Raw genomic sequence first — 14,436 nt, forward strand, 5'->3', positions numbered from 1 at the left:
TTCCTCAGGAAAGCCCCTGCTCCCAGAGGAAAGTGGGGAAGCCCCTCATCCAGTCTCCTCAGGACCCTTCAGGTGGGAAACCTGGGGTGGGTTTCCATCTGAGAGCCTCCCGGCCAGCCCTGCCCTCCTTTCCTGCCTGAGCCGAGACTCAGGTTCTTGTGTATAGCCTGGAAATAATGGTCATTCCTGCCTCAGAAGGCACTGCAAGGATTAAGGGAGATGATGTGTGGGGGTGTTTGGAGCCGGGCCTCAGGTATCAGCCGGCTGTGCCACTTGTCCCTGGGTGCCATGCTGAAGGCCTTGTCGCTCTTTTATTCCGTCAGTCCAAGGGAGTGGCCCTCACCCCCTTCTGTGCATGGCAGAGAGGGGCTCCCCATACAGGGGCCTCTTCAGCCCCACCCTGGCTCCTCCCTGGCTGTGATGACCCTACAGCTGCCATCAGGGCAGCTCTCCCCAGGATTCCCGCAGTCCCAGCCCCTTCCCGGAGAGCAGAGCTTTTGTCCTGGGAGGCACCTAGAACCCTTTCTCCAGGCACCTGCCACCTAGGGGAGGTTTTCTGGGACAGAAGAGGAGCTGTGGAGTGCCCAGGGCAGGGCCCTTGGCTGCCTTGCTGGCCACTGCCCAGGCTGGGGAAGGAGGGGAGCCCTGGCTCCAGCCAGTCTCTCATAGCCTGTGTCTCCTGGGCCCCTCCTGCTGGTCCTTCTTTCCCCAACAGTGGCTGGGGCATGGGCCATGTGGGAGGCCTGGGGGCCCTGCAGTGTCTCCTGTGGGGGTGGCCATCAGAGTCGCCGGAGAAGCTGTGTGGACCCCCCACCCAAGAATAGCGGTGCCCCCTGCCCCGGGCCCTCCCAAGAGAGGGTACCCTGCGGCTTGCAGCCCTGCTCAGGTGGCACAGGTAAGGGGGAGCTGGGCCGGGGGCAGGAAGAGAGCACTGTGGGCATGAGGTAGTTGGACCTCCCAGCACTCAGGCTCACCTGGTGCCCATCTCCCACCAGACTGCGAGCTGGGCCGTGTGTATGTGAGTGCTGATCTGTGCCAGAAGGGGCTAGTGCCCCCGTGCCCACCCTCCTGCCTGGATCCCAAGGCTAACAGAAGCTGCAGTGGGCATTGCGTGGAAGGTGAGGCAGACCTGGCCTGCAGGGAAACTGTGGGGTGCCCACCCAGGCCCACCAGCCCCCAGTCTCCAGCTTCCCCTCACTGCTGTGCCCCTTGGAGCTGAGTGCCCTCTTCCACACACGCCAGGATGCCGCTGTCCCCCGGGACTCCTTCTGCATGACACTCGCTGCCTGCCCCTCTCTGAGTGCCCCTGCCTGGTGGGCGAAGAGCTGAAGTGGCCAGGGGTGTCCTTCGTCCTGCCCAACTGCAGCCAATGGTGAGGGTGGCCGCGCCCGGGAGGGCACTGTGCTGGGGTCTCCCCAGCCCCGACCAGTTCTTCAGCCTCTCCCTCCCCTGCAGCGTGTGTGAGAAGGGGGAGTTGCTGTGCCAACCAGGGGGCTGCCCCCTGCCCTGCGGCTGGTCAGCCTGGTCCTCCTGGGCTCCCTGCGACCGCTCCTGTGGCTCTGGAGTGAGGGCCAGGTTCAGGTGTGGAACGGGGTGGGCGGCAGTGTGAGAAGGAATGGTGGGGGCCAGGGAGGCAAGGAGCCAGGCCAGCCCTGAGGGGGCGGTAGGGGGAAGATGGTAGACAGGTGATGAAGGATGAAGAAGGCAGGAGTGAGGGCAGGGAGAGAGCAGAGCCGGTGCTGAGGGCTGCGTCTCTCCCCAGGTCTCCCTCCAACCCTCCGGCAGCCTGGGGAGGCGCCCCCTGTGAAGGTGACAGGCAGGAACTGCAGGGCTGCCACACAGAGTGTGGGACAGGTATAGCCGGGAGCCTGGATGCAGAAGCCCCCTCTTCCTCCTCCCAATTCTGTACCCTGGGAACACACAGGATGGGACCCACTGGCCACTCTACGTGGGGGATTGGTAACGCCTCTGCAGTCTGAGAGGCAGCCCTTGAACTGGCCTTGGTGGAGGGGCTTTGATGGGGAGAGGCAGACTCCCGCCCAGACTGCCCGGGCACCAGGAGCAGGCTGGCCTGGGTGGAGCAGACGACTGCAGAGCTGGGCGAGAGAGGTGAGGCTGAGGGTTTGAGGGAGGCCAGCAGCAGCATTTAGAGGCCAGATGAAGGTGCCAGATGGTTTCCCTCTGTCCACCCACCGGGTGCCCCTCAGACAGTGCCTGTGTCAATGGAGGTCTCTGCAGAGCAGGCCCAGCCTCATTGGTGTGCAGGGCAATGGGATGAGGTGGGCAAGGGGAAAGCAAGAGGAGAGTGGGGGAGGGGAGAGGGAAGAGAGGCAGGGTGCATCGGGTCTTGGCCAGGATCTTGTAGTAGGAGGGAAAGAGGGGCCAGTGGGGAGTGGCTGGTGGGACATTGACAGTGTCCACAGGGACTCTTAATTAGTTTCTGGCATAGAAGGATCAGGAAGCGTTGATGTGGGGGAAACATGAGGATTTTTGGTAGTCCTTCCTGCTGAGGTGTTGTCCGAGTCCAGGAGAGAGATGTGGGAATGTAGTTGAGCCCAGGTTCACAGGAGGCTCCGTGCCTGGCTCTGAGGGTGAGAAATGGGGCTGGAGGCCGGGTGCGGTGGCCCACGCCTATAATTCCAGCACCTTGGGAGGCCAAGGTGGGAGGATTGCTTGAGGCCAGGAGTTCAAGACCAGCCCGGGTAACAGAGACCCCATCTCTAAAAAAAAAAAAAAAAAAAAAAAAAAATTAAAAATGTAGCTGCCGTGGTGGCACACGTCCATGGTCCCAGCTCCTCGGGAGGCTGAGATGGGAGATTAGGAGGTAGAGCTTAGGAGGTAGAGGCTGCAGCAAGCTATAAGCATGCCCACTGCACTCCAGCTAACAGGTCCTGTCCTCAACCCCCCAAAACAGAAAAAAGGACTGGAGTGGGGGGTCCCAGCAAGTGAACTGAGAAGGGGCAGAGGCTGCACCCTGAGCCCAGAGCAGCCTCCCTCCTTGTGAACCCTCTTCTGCCCACCTGGTTTCTCAGACCTAACCCAGGCTCCCCGACCCTCCCCAGCCCTGCCAGAAAAGGCCTTGGCACAAATGGCCTGCCCTGTTCATCCTCCGCAGAGGTGCTGGGCTGGACGCCCTGGACTTCCTGGTCCTCCTGCTCCCAGAGCTGCCTTGTCCCCGGAGGGGGCCCTGGCTGGCGCAGTCGTTCCCGACTCTGCCCCAGCCCTGGGGATTCATCCTGCCCAGGAGAGGCCACCCAGGAGGAGCCCTGCAGCCCCCCTGTATGCCCAGGTACTCCCCCTCAGGCTCAGGTGTGGCTCGGACACTGGGGTGGGATGAGAAGCAAAGAAGAATGCCCCCTTGAGGCGGTTCTAGACACCTGGAGTGGGGGCCGAGGGTTGGAGCAAACCTGGCTGTTGTCCTTAAGCCTCTCCCACCCCAGCCATCACCCAGGAAGCCAGCCTGAGTGGTAGCTGTTGGTGGGAGCTAGAGGTTGCAGTTAAGACTCTGCAGGCTACACAGCTCCAGCCCCACAATGCCCTGCCCTGGACTGTCTTTGCCATGCTGGTGTCTGTGACTCTGGATTGGGCTCTTCCTGGCAGTGCCAAGCATCTGGGGTCTGTGGGCTCCCTGGTCCACTTGCTCAGCCCCCTGTGACGGAGGCATCCAGACACGTGGGCGCAGCTGCTCCAGCTTGGCTCCTGGGGACACCTCGTGCCCAGGACCCCACAGTCAGACCAGGGACTGCAACATGCAGCCCTGCACAGGTACCAGACTCTCTGCCTGTTTTGCAGCGGGCCTCCCTGGCCCAGCTCCTGGGGATTTCGACCTTTTCCCCACCCTCACCTTCGCCCATCACTGTCCTCTGACTCCAGGCCAGGTAATTCCTGGAGCTAACGGAGCCTGGGATTTCCTGTGTCTCTTCTAGCTCCCTGCCTCTCCCACCTGCCTGGGACCAGGTCCCAGCAGCTGTAGCCCCTCAGCCCTTTGCTCTTCTTTGGTGGAGGCAGGCCTCCTTCCCCAGAGAACAGGCTCCCCGAGGGAGTCAGACTGGCCTTCCTCAGGGCAGAACACACTCACGGTCAGAATCGTGGGGGAGCAGAGCTCGTAGTTTGAAGCTCCTGGCCTCTTCCTTACTCTCTTTCGTCCTCTGAGCGCTCCTCCCATCCCAGATGACTGGAGTACTCGTGGTCTGTTTTCAAGAATATTTGTATTAAAATGGAGCAAAGCCATGACTGTGTACTGGCACCATCCCAGACACTGGAGCAAAGCTGTGAGGGTAGGGGCAGGAGGCGTGGCTTCTTTGGCACACTATTGCCCGGCAGGCTGCCGCCCCATGCCCTGCTTGCAGGTTCCCTTCCACACCTCTGCCTCTTTTCCCTTCCCATCCCTTCCCATCCCTCCTGCCCCTGCTGAGACCTGCTTTGTCTTCCTATCCAGCCCAGTGCCCGGAGAACATGGTGTTCCGCTCAGCAGAGCAGTGTCGCCAGGAGGGGGGTCCTTGCCCTCGGCTGTGCCTGACGCACGGCCCTGGGATAGAGTGTTTGGGCTTCTGCACCCCTGGCTGCGCCTGCCCCCCTGGTCTCTTCCTGCACAATGCTAGCTGCCTGCCCCGCAGTCAGTGCCCCTGCCAGCTGCACGGGCAGCTCTATGCACCAGGAGCAATGGCTCGCCTGGACTCCTGCAACAACTGGTGGGTCGTAGCGTGGGGGCAGGGTGGGAGAGGGGCCGGGGATCTAGAGGTGGGCAGGCGTGGGCTCCCTCCCACAAACACACCCCGTGGTGGGGTGCTCCGTTCCCCAAACACAACACAGCAGCCATGGGTGCCAGGCAGGGTCCTGGGAATACTAGAGCGAGTGGTCATCCCCATTTGACTTATGGGAAGATTGGGTCTCAGATCGATGGAGCGATTTATGATAGAACTAGAGATGGGAGAGGGTCTAACCTCTCATCACAGCTTTCTCTGGTTCTCTTTCCTGAATATAATTTCATACCTGGGATCCACTTGATTTCTGTTCAGAAACATTCAAGTGCCCAATACCCAAAGCTGACATCAGGACCTGCCAGCAGAGGGTGCTCAAGCCATTTCCCTCCTTTTTCTTTTTCTTTCACTTCGTTTCCTTCTTTTTTTTTTTGAGATGGAGTCTCGCTCTGTCGCTCAGGCTGGAGTGCAGTGGTGCGACCTCAGCTCATTGCAACCTCTGCCTCTCAGCTCACTGCAACCTCCACTTCCCGGGTTCAAGCAATTCTCCTGCCTCAGCCTCCCTAGTAGCTGGGATTACAGGCACCTACTGCCATGCCAGGCTAATTTTTGTATTTTTAGTAGAGACAGGGTTTCACCATTTGACCAGGCTGGTCTCCAACTCCTGACCTCAAGTGATCCACCTGCCTCAGCCTCCCAAAGTGCTCGGATTACAGGCGTGAGCCACTGTACCCGGGCCATTCTTCATTTCCCTCTTTTTACTTTATGTACCCTGCCCCTCCTTCGATTTCCTCCTCCTTCATTCATCCTCCCTCCTGTCCTTTCTTTCTCACTTTTCGTCTCTCTGATCTTTTTCTGGGACCTCCAGTATTTGATAAATAGGCTTTAAAACATGTATTGGAGAGAACAGCAAGTGTGGAGAAGTACCCAGTTCTCCCTCCTAGAAGAACTCCAGCTCTCTCTAAATCCCTCCTACCTGGCCCCGGCCCTCAAGGTCATTTCGCAATAAATACAAATGGATGAGACCTTGGGACAAAGGACAGCACAGTGCCTGGGTGTTGTGGGGCTCACTGAGGGTGCATCGTGAACTTCACAGAGGACGTGGGCAGCAGGCTTCACGCCCCAGACCCTCAGGTTTCTCTTCTGCAGTGGCCTCAGCTGCTTCCCCGGGGGTAAGGGCTGACTGTGGCCATGATGGCCAGGTAGAGCCTTATTGCCCCCTCTCTCTGCAGCACCTGTGTCTCTGGTGAGATGGCATGCACCTCGGAGCACTGCCCAGGTACCCCCATGCTTGGGGCACAGGAATTGGGCAGTGGTGGGTCCTCAGGGACCATAGGGGACTTAGGCCCTTTCTGAGATAAACTCCTGGGAGCTCAGTGGTCCCCAGGGAAGTTAGGGTATGAAAAGACTGACCTGGTTTCACACACACTGCCCTCTGCCCCCAACACACCCTGGCAGTGGCCTGTGGCTGGAGTCCCTGGACCCCGTGGAGTCTCTGTAGCCGCAGCTGCAACGTGGGCATTCGGCGCCGCTTCCGGGCAGGCACTGCACCCCCAGCTGCCTTTGGGGGTGCTGAGTGCCAAGGCCCCACCATGGAGGCTGAATTCTGCAGCCTGCGGCCATGCCGAGGTGAGAGCTAGGACTGAGGTCCTGAGACCTCCTTAAAGAACCTTCCAGAGAGAAGCCAAGAAGACTCCCATCACCCCCCACCCTGAACCTCCAGAGAAGTGCAAGAGACTTCATTAAGAGATGCCACTAAGAGGTTGTCCCCAGAGATTCCTTGAGGGTCTGTTCCCTAACAGGGCCCCTCCTCAGAGTAGCCCCAGCTTCTCTCTAGAGACCAGCCCAGTTCTAGGCCGAATACTGGAGCCCCTCAAGCAGGTGTGAGGCACCTTAGGTAGGATATGACACTACAGGTGAAGCGGTGGAGGGATCCCAGGGGTGTCTGGGTGGGAGGAGAAGAAGGTGAGGTGGGCACGAGAGGCAGGGCCTGTGGTGACCTGGGTACCACCCCCAGGTCCTGGTGGGGAGTGGGGCCCTTGGTCTCCGTGCTCCGTGCCCTGTGGTGGTGGCTACAGGAACCGCACCCGGGGCAGTGGCCTGCACAGCCCCATGGAGTTCTCCACCTGTGGCCTGCAGCCCTGCACAGGTGAGGGCTGCCCTGGGGACCCTCCAGTTCTCATTCTTACCAACCCAGGGCACTGTCAACCCCCATCCACCACCGCAGCACAGCCCTGTCCCTCAGCCGTTGTGCAGCCCCCATGACCACCCCACCCATACCCAGAGCTGGTGCCTCTCCCAGGTTGGGAGCTCAGGGGAGAGCTGAGTGCTCTGGGGCTGGGCTCTCAACTTCTATGTCCCCAGGGCCAGTGCCTGGCGTGTGTCCCAGGGGCAAGCAGTGGCTGGACTGTGCCCAGGGCCCTGCCTCCTGTGCAGAGCTCAGCGCTTCAAGAGGGACTAACAAGACCTGCCACCCTGGCTGCCACTGCCCCTCTGGGATGCTTCTGCTGGTGAGTGTCCCTCTGCCTGGCCCCAGCGGGGCCTCCACACAGCTTGGGGACCGTGGGGTGGCAGGGAAGGGACAGGCAGGATCTGGACAGCGAAGAACAAAGGGTATGGGGCTGGAGACAGGGAGACCCTGCAAGGTTGAGGAAAGGATACTGAACTCATGGCAGGAACCAGCAGGGGATCCTGGGCAGGTCTCATCCCTCTCCCCTCCCTCCCCTGTCCCCCATCTGTCATCCCTCTCCCCACCTGTGTGAGCCTCCTGGGGCTGCTGCCACCGAGTGCCATGCACTGTGGGGGGTCTTGAGCAGTGGCCCCTGATGGTCTCACAGATCCTGGAAGCCCAGGATCATGGTGTTGGCGGGTAGGCTCCTGAGGGCTGCAAGGGAGACTGTTCAAGGCCTCTCTCCTCTTCTGGGAGTTTGCTGGAAATCCTTGGCACTCCTTGGTCTGTAGGTGGCCTTCTCCCTGTCTCTTCACGTCATGTTCCCACATTTTCTCTTCTTATAAAGGACACAAGATGCATTAAAACTAGGGCCACCTCAGTGACCTCCTTTTAACCCAATCACCTCTGTACAGACCTCATCTCCAAATAAGCTCCCATTCCCAGGGACTGGGGCTAGGACTTGAACTTGAGGGTTTGGGGGGCCACAATGCAGCCCATGGACCACCCACCTCTGTTTCTTCACTGGTAAAAAATGGTGATAGGTCTAGAAGGTCTTTGTGAATTGTCCCTGCTCAAGTGCTCTGTCCAGTATGTTATCACCAGTTATTTATCGAGCACCTACTGTATGTTTAGTCTCTGGCTGAGCTGTTCTGTGGGGAAGGAGTAGTCTCTGCCCTCAAGAAGCTTCCAGTCTGGGGAAACCAGACCCAGAGCCCCTAAAATGAAGATGAAGCCATCAGATGGGCAGGAAGTGAGCTTTGCACATTGTGGAGTGGGCTAGGTCAGCCATGGAAGGCTCCCTGTAGGAGGTGGTCCTGACTTGAACATCAAAGACTGGAGGGTGTGGAGAGTAGGGAGGCATGGCAGGCTTCCTGGAGGAGGTGGTCCTGCACTTGAAGATCTGAGATTGGAGAGCAGAGAGGTGGCCATTCTAGTCAGAGGGTGGTGGGAATTGGGGCTAGGAAATGCTGGCTGCATGGTGGGATTGAACAAAGCCGTGGGGTGAGTTATAGGGTGTGGTTAAGGGACACGTTGTAATCATATCTGAGTTCAAATCAGGCTCTTTTACTAGTAGCCCAGCGAGCTTCGGGGTAGTGTATTCTTGTGCCTCAGTTCCTTCCTTTGTAAATTAGGGTAAAATTACAGCCAGTCATGGGAGTCAGTGAGACGGCGCAGGGAAAGTGCTTCCCAGGCCCTGGCCCGTAAACTTCAGAGCATTCGACTTTGAATCGTGTGCCACAAGACGGCTGTTTATTTTAAATCTGAAGGACTTCTGTCCGGTCTGCCTGTGCACCATGTTTTTCTGTTTTTATTTTGTTGATGAAAGTGTGTCTTTTCCTACCATTGCTGTACAAATTGCACAGTTCATGTTTTCATGGCTGACTTCATGGGGATTCGACAGTTCAGTCTCATGTCCTGCAATTTAAGATGGTCTTTTTCTCCTAGAAATTGGAGGGTCCATGCCCCCATGGCCCCTAAGCTGATGGTCTGCATTTGCCCGGCAGGAGGGCAGTGGGGAGAGCTGCATGTCTGTGGAAGGAGGGTGGGTGGCTTTTAAGGGGGAGCTTGAGGATTGCATGCTGGCTGTGACCAGGGGTGGGGAGCTCAGGCCCAGCCCATCTGGAGCCAGAAGATGATAGAGGGTTTCGATTCCAGAACAACGTGTGTGTGCCCACCCAGGACTGCCCTTGTGCCTACGAGGGGCACCTCTACCCTCCAGGCAGCACTGTGGTTCGTCCATGTGAAAACTGGTGAGACACCGCCCCCACCTCATTATGGCCCTGTGACTTCCGAGGACCCGCTGTCCCTCTTCAGAGGCAGGGACTTTGGCTCCAGTTGGGGACAGAGACACACGTGCCCCCCATCCCCAGCCCCTCGGCACAGTCGTCCAGCCCTCTAAGGCTGCACCTGCCCGTACCCCTCCCTTCCCCTGTCCCCCATCTGTCTTCCCTCTCCCACCCTGTGTGAGCCTCCTGGGGCTGCTGCCACCAAGTGCCATGCACTGGGGGCTTGAGCAGCAGCCCGTGATGGTCTCACAGATCCTGGACGCCCAGGATCAAGGTGTTGGCAGGTAGGCTGCTTCTGAGGGCTGCAAGGGAGACTATTCAAGGCCTCTCTCCTCTTCTGGGAGTTTGCTGGAAATCCTTGGCACTCCTTGACCTATAGGTGGCCTTCTCGCTGTCTCTTCACGTCATGTTCCCACATTTTCTCTTCTTATAAAGGACACAAGATGCATTAAAACTAGGGCCACCTCAGTGACCTCCTTTTAACCCAATCACCTCTGTACAGACCTCATCTTCAAATAAGCTCCCATTCCCAGGGACTGGGGCTAGGACTTGAACTTGAGGGTTTGGGGGGCCACAATGCAGCCCATGGACCACCTGACCCTCTGCTGCTCCCCACAGCTCCTGTGTCTCTGGGCTCATCGCCAACTGCAGCTCCTGGACTTGTGTGGAGGGTAAGGAAGCATCCCCACTTCTGACTTGCACCCCAGCTCCCCCATCCCTCGGCTGCAGAAGCGGGCCAGGGCTGAGACTGGGGGAGGAAAGCCATCAGGAGAGGCGGGGAGCAGGGGCACCATGCTCCATCTTTAGCCTGTCCAGCTTGTGCCTGTCTGCCTCCTGCCTGCCTGCCTCCTGGGCATCCCTTAGGTGAGCCCACGTGGTCACCCTGGACCCCTTGGAGCCAGTGTTCAGCCTCCTGTGGCCGTGCCCGACGCCATCGGCACCGGTTCTGTGCCAGGTCCCCCAGTGCAGCGCCATCCACTGTGGCTCCGCTGCCCCTGCCAGCCACCCACACACCTCTCTGCCCAGGCCCCGAGGCTGAGGAGGAGCCATGTCTCCTGCCGGCGTGTGATGGTGAGTGCCTGCCCGCCCTGCCCGCCTGGACCCTCCTGCAGAGCCCAGGGTGGTGCCCACTGTGTACTGTGGATGCTGCTGCCTTGTACCAACTGCCCCCTGGCCCCCCAGCTAAGCCCCTCCTCACTCCTTCCTGTGCTGTCCCCCCAGGAGCTGGGGGATGGGGTCCATGGGGGCCCTGGTCCCACTGTAGCCGGAGCTGTGGGGGAGGCCTGCGGAGCCGGACCCGGGCCTGTGACCAACCCCCACCCCAGGGCCTCGGGGATTACTGCGAGGGGCCACGGGCCCAGGGGGAGGCCTGCCAGGCTCTGCCCTGCCCAGGTACCTGCCAGGGATGGGGGGTGGGGATCAGGGACGGAGGAAGGGGAGTTAGAGGAAGCATTCCAGGGAGACAGGCCAGGGTGGATGACCCCACACAGCTCTTAGCCCATCCTGTCTGCCCTCAGTGACCAATTGCACCGCCATTGAAGGGGCAGAGTATAGTCCCTGTGGCCCTCCATGCCCTCGTTCCTGTGATGACCTAGTGGTGAGTCCCAGCTCCCTTGGTACTGCCACCTGACCCAAGGCCCACTTTGCGGGAGGGCAGGGCATGGCTTTGGGCTCATGGCCTGTTTTTGCTGGGGCCTGGACAGCCCAGCACAGGTGGGCATGGGTGGGGGCTCTGGCTTCAGTTCACAGAGCATGCCAGCCCATCCCAGAGAGACACCAGCCTCGCCCCACAGAGAGCCAGCCTCACCCAACAGCCCTTGTCTGTAGATCAGACGTTTATGACAAAAATGGCGTAAACACAAAGGAAGGGGGAAATCATCTCGAACCCCGTGAGCACGTTGGTGTCTAGACCTGCATGTGTGTGTGGGTGGGGGAGTGGGTGTCCACTGTGTGCCCACCCAGGCACCCTGGACACAAAGGGAAGCAAACATAGGGTCACCACGGAGCCCACATTCTGGGCTGAGCACGATGGACATGCATGAAAGAATGGACACAGTAGGGGCCGTGAAGAATGAGGGAGGGCTTCGAGGCCTTGGGTGTGGGGGTGCTAAGGGAGATGGGGACAGGGAGGAGAAAGAGGAGGAGTTAGAAGAGAAGAGAAGGTCATTGCAGGCAGTGCCTGCTCCAAGCCGCCCCAGGACCTCCCAGCTCCTTCCCAAACTGCCCCCTTGCCCAGCCAGCTCTCCAAGTTCTAGAGAGGTCTGGGACATGCCCCAGGTCCCAGGCCATCAGTCCAGGTCACTCACTGGAATTGGGGTTTTACATTTGGGAACACCTAGCTCCAAATCCCTACCCCAGGGAGCCAAAGGGAACCTCCTCAGCTGCTCCTCCCTCCCCTCCACCCCCAGGGAGGGGCCAACTCAGAGACTCCAGTGGAAACTGCAAGGCTGGGCCCCCTTCCTGCCTCTCTCATTGGCACTACAAGGTGTACTCTGTGTTTAAAACGTGAGGCCACCGTCATACTTTCCTCCCCAGCCCCTTGTTCCATTGTCTTCCCTGCATAGCTTCCCTTTTTCTGCTGATGGCCCCCCACTTACTGTCCCCCAGCACTGCGTGTGGCGCTGCCAGCCTGGCTGCTACTGCCCACCAGGCCAGGTACTGAGCTCCAACGGGGCCATCTGCGTGCAGCCGGGTCACTGCGGCTGCCTGGACCTGCTGACCGGGCAGCGGCACCATCCGGGGGCTCAGCTGGCAAGGCCTGATGGTTGCAACCACTGGTAAGGGGCCCCTGCCGTGGCGGGAGGCAGGGATGCCAGCAGGAGTCGCCCCACTTCATCCCATGCTCTTGAGCTCTCCGGAGTCTCCGCGGATGTCACATTTGCCCCCCACAATCCCTGAGCAGATGTGGGCAGGCACCATGACCCGCGTGTGATAGGCGAGGAAGCTGAAGCTAAGCCTGTGTGTCTGCAGGGGCTGGGCGTGTGCTCAGGGGCAAGAGGGGTCTGGGCAGGAGGAGCCTGGGCGGGAGGAGTGACAGATAATGGCGTTCACAACCCGTCTGACCACACAGTTGGCTCCCGGGTACCTGTAGTCCTTCGTCAAGAGAAGGCATCAGCTGGTGACCCCTTCTGAGAGGGCCAACTAAGTGGGACGGGGAGCAGGATGGGGAGGCACTGGAGAGCTGGGAGATGGAGCACTGTCTGGGAGAACACTGAGGATCAATCATAAGGATGAGGGGAGGGGAGAGGCAGTGGGGGGTGCAGGGTTAGGGTTTGGGGTGGGACTGAGCTGCTGCCTCTTCCTTCTGTGTCTGCACCCCCTGCCCAGCACCTGCCTGGAGGGGAGGCTGAACTGCACAGACCTGCCCTGCCCAGGTATATGCCCAGCTTGGAGGGAGGTAAGGAGGGGGGCCTGGGACCGGAGAAGGGACGGGTTGCACCCCAGTGCCCTCCGTTCTCCTCACAGTGCCCGGAGGCTGGTGCCCATGGTCGGAGTGGACAATGTGCTCCCAGCCCTGCAGGAACCAGACCAGGAGCCGCTCCAGGGCCTGTGCCTGCCCTACTCCTCAGCATGGGGGTGCCCCATGCACCGGGGAGACTGGGGAGGCAGGGGCCCAGCATCAGAGGGAGGCCTGCCCCAGCTCCGCCACATGCCCAGGTGTGATGCCCCACGAGGCCCACGCCCCTCCCGCAAAAGGCCCTAAAGCCCTGCTCCAACCCTGCTGACCTGGGGCCTCCTGGGCCTCCTAATGCCGATGATCTGTCTTCCTGGCACAGTGGACGGAGCCTGGGGCCCATGGGGGCCATGGTCTTCCTGCGACAAGTGCTTGGGGCAGTCCCACCGGAGCCGGGCATGCAGCCGGCCCCCCACCCCTGAGGGAGGGAGGCCCTGCCCTGGGAGCCACACGCAGAGTCGCCCTTGCCAGGACAATTCCACCCGGTGCACAGGTCAGGCTTCAGTAAGGTCTGGGAGGGTGCCTCTAAGTCTAGGGAGATGCTGACTCTGGCCTCTGACCTCCACACACATCATGTCATTCTCTCAAGGGACAGTTCCCAGGCCATCAGTCATGGACCTGGTCAAGGTGGCGGGCCGGAGTGGGGGATAGGCATGGCAGGAGGTCTGCAGATCCCTCAGGATGCCCTTCAGTGACCACCCTCTCTGTTTTCTTCCTGCATAGACTGTGGGGGTGGCCAGAGCCTGCACCCCTGTGGGCAGCCCTGCCCCCGCTCCTGCCAGGACCTGTCCCCTGGGAGTGTGTGCCAGCCAGGCTCTGCGGGCTGCCAGCCCAGCTGTGGGTGCCCCTTGGGCCAGCTCTCCCAGGATGGGCTGTGCGTGCCCCTGGCCCGCTGCCGCTGCCAGTACCAGCCTGGAGCCATGGGTGAGTGCCTCCCCTCTCCCCCAGGCCCCAGCACTGCAGTGCCACCTGTCCGGCTCCTGTGCTACTTCCTCAGGGGCCCAGCCTGGGGCTGCAGGACAAAAATGAGCAATTACCAGCTCTCTAGGCCTTTGTGTCCCTCGACCCACCCCACCCCCCACCCCCAAACCCAGGGCTGTCTGGCTGGAGCGTCTGCCTCCCTTGTTCAGGACATAGGGTGCCATGCGGTAGAGGCAAGAGGGTGGGGAGTAGAAGGCCATGGGGTGGGAGAAAGGATGGATAGGGGGAGCTGAGCTGTCTGGAGCCCCCACCCCCCACTCCTGTGCCCCTCAGGGATCCCTGAGAACCAGAGTCGGTCAGCAGGGTCTAGATTTAGCTCCTGGGAGAGCCTGGAACCGGGAGAGGTGGTCACTGGGCCGTGCGACAACTGGTAAGCCAAGAAAAGTGGGGACAGGGAGGTGCGTAGAGCCCAGGAGGGGAGCCCTCAGGGCATGGGGCTGGTCCTGTCTCTGAAGTCCCTCCCTTGTCCCCAGCACCTGTGTGGCAGGCATTCTGCAATGCCGGGAGGTGCCTGGCTGCCCGGACCCTGGGGTGTGGAGCTCTTGGGGCCCTTGGGAAGACTGCAGTGTTTCGTGTGGGGGTGGGGAGCAGCTGCGCTCCCGGCGCTGTGCCCGTCCTCCCTGCCCAGGGCCTGCCCGCCAGAGCCGCAGATGCAGCACGCAGGTCTGCAGAGGTGAGCGCCAGCCCCGGGCCTAACCCCCCTCTGACCTTTGAGTCCCATCCTGGCTTTTGACCCTGACTCATGGTTGCCTTTTGGCCTGTCCCTCCTCACCCCCACCTGTCCCCCAGTGCCCTCCCACCATCGATGGACAGGTGAAGGAGGACTCAGCCAGACTGTGGGAG

The 14,436-nt window shown here is 60.5% G+C and overlaps 1 protein-coding gene across 1 annotated transcript in view; it reads left to right on the forward strand.

Moving 5' to 3' along the window:
• SSPO (SCO-spondin) overlaps positions 1-14,436 on the forward strand; it is a 58,029-nt gene that overhangs the window by 27,040 nt on the left and 16,553 nt on the right. Inside the window, 24 exon segments of the mRNA XM_011941434.1 lie at positions 716-895; positions 996-1,118; positions 1,243-1,372; positions 1,456-1,581; positions 1,763-1,854; positions 3,116-3,289; positions 3,601-3,765; positions 4,439-4,691; positions 5,933-5,979; positions 6,159-6,329; positions 6,718-6,849; positions 7,065-7,210; positions 9,028-9,122; positions 9,777-9,829; positions 10,023-10,229; positions 10,380-10,550; positions 10,676-10,755; positions 11,766-11,935; positions 12,486-12,532; positions 12,624-12,815; positions 12,935-13,105; positions 13,336-13,536; positions 13,867-13,963; positions 14,067-14,266. Of these exon segments, the coding sequence (XP_011796824.1) occupies positions 716-895; positions 996-1,118; positions 1,243-1,372; positions 1,456-1,581; positions 1,763-1,854; positions 3,116-3,289; positions 3,601-3,765; positions 4,439-4,691; positions 5,933-5,979; positions 6,159-6,329; positions 6,718-6,849; positions 7,065-7,210; positions 9,028-9,122; positions 9,777-9,829; positions 10,023-10,229; positions 10,380-10,550; positions 10,676-10,755; positions 11,766-11,935; positions 12,486-12,532; positions 12,624-12,815; positions 12,935-13,105; positions 13,336-13,536; positions 13,867-13,963; positions 14,067-14,266 (3,423 nt within the window).

This window comes from Colobus angolensis, unplaced genomic scaffold (assembly GCF_000951035.1).
Source record: "Colobus angolensis palliatus isolate OR3802 unplaced genomic scaffold, Cang.pa_1.0 Scaffold2, whole genome shotgun sequence".
In the NCBI taxonomy this organism is placed as follows: domain Eukaryota; kingdom Metazoa; phylum Chordata; class Mammalia; order Primates; family Cercopithecidae; genus Colobus; species Colobus angolensis.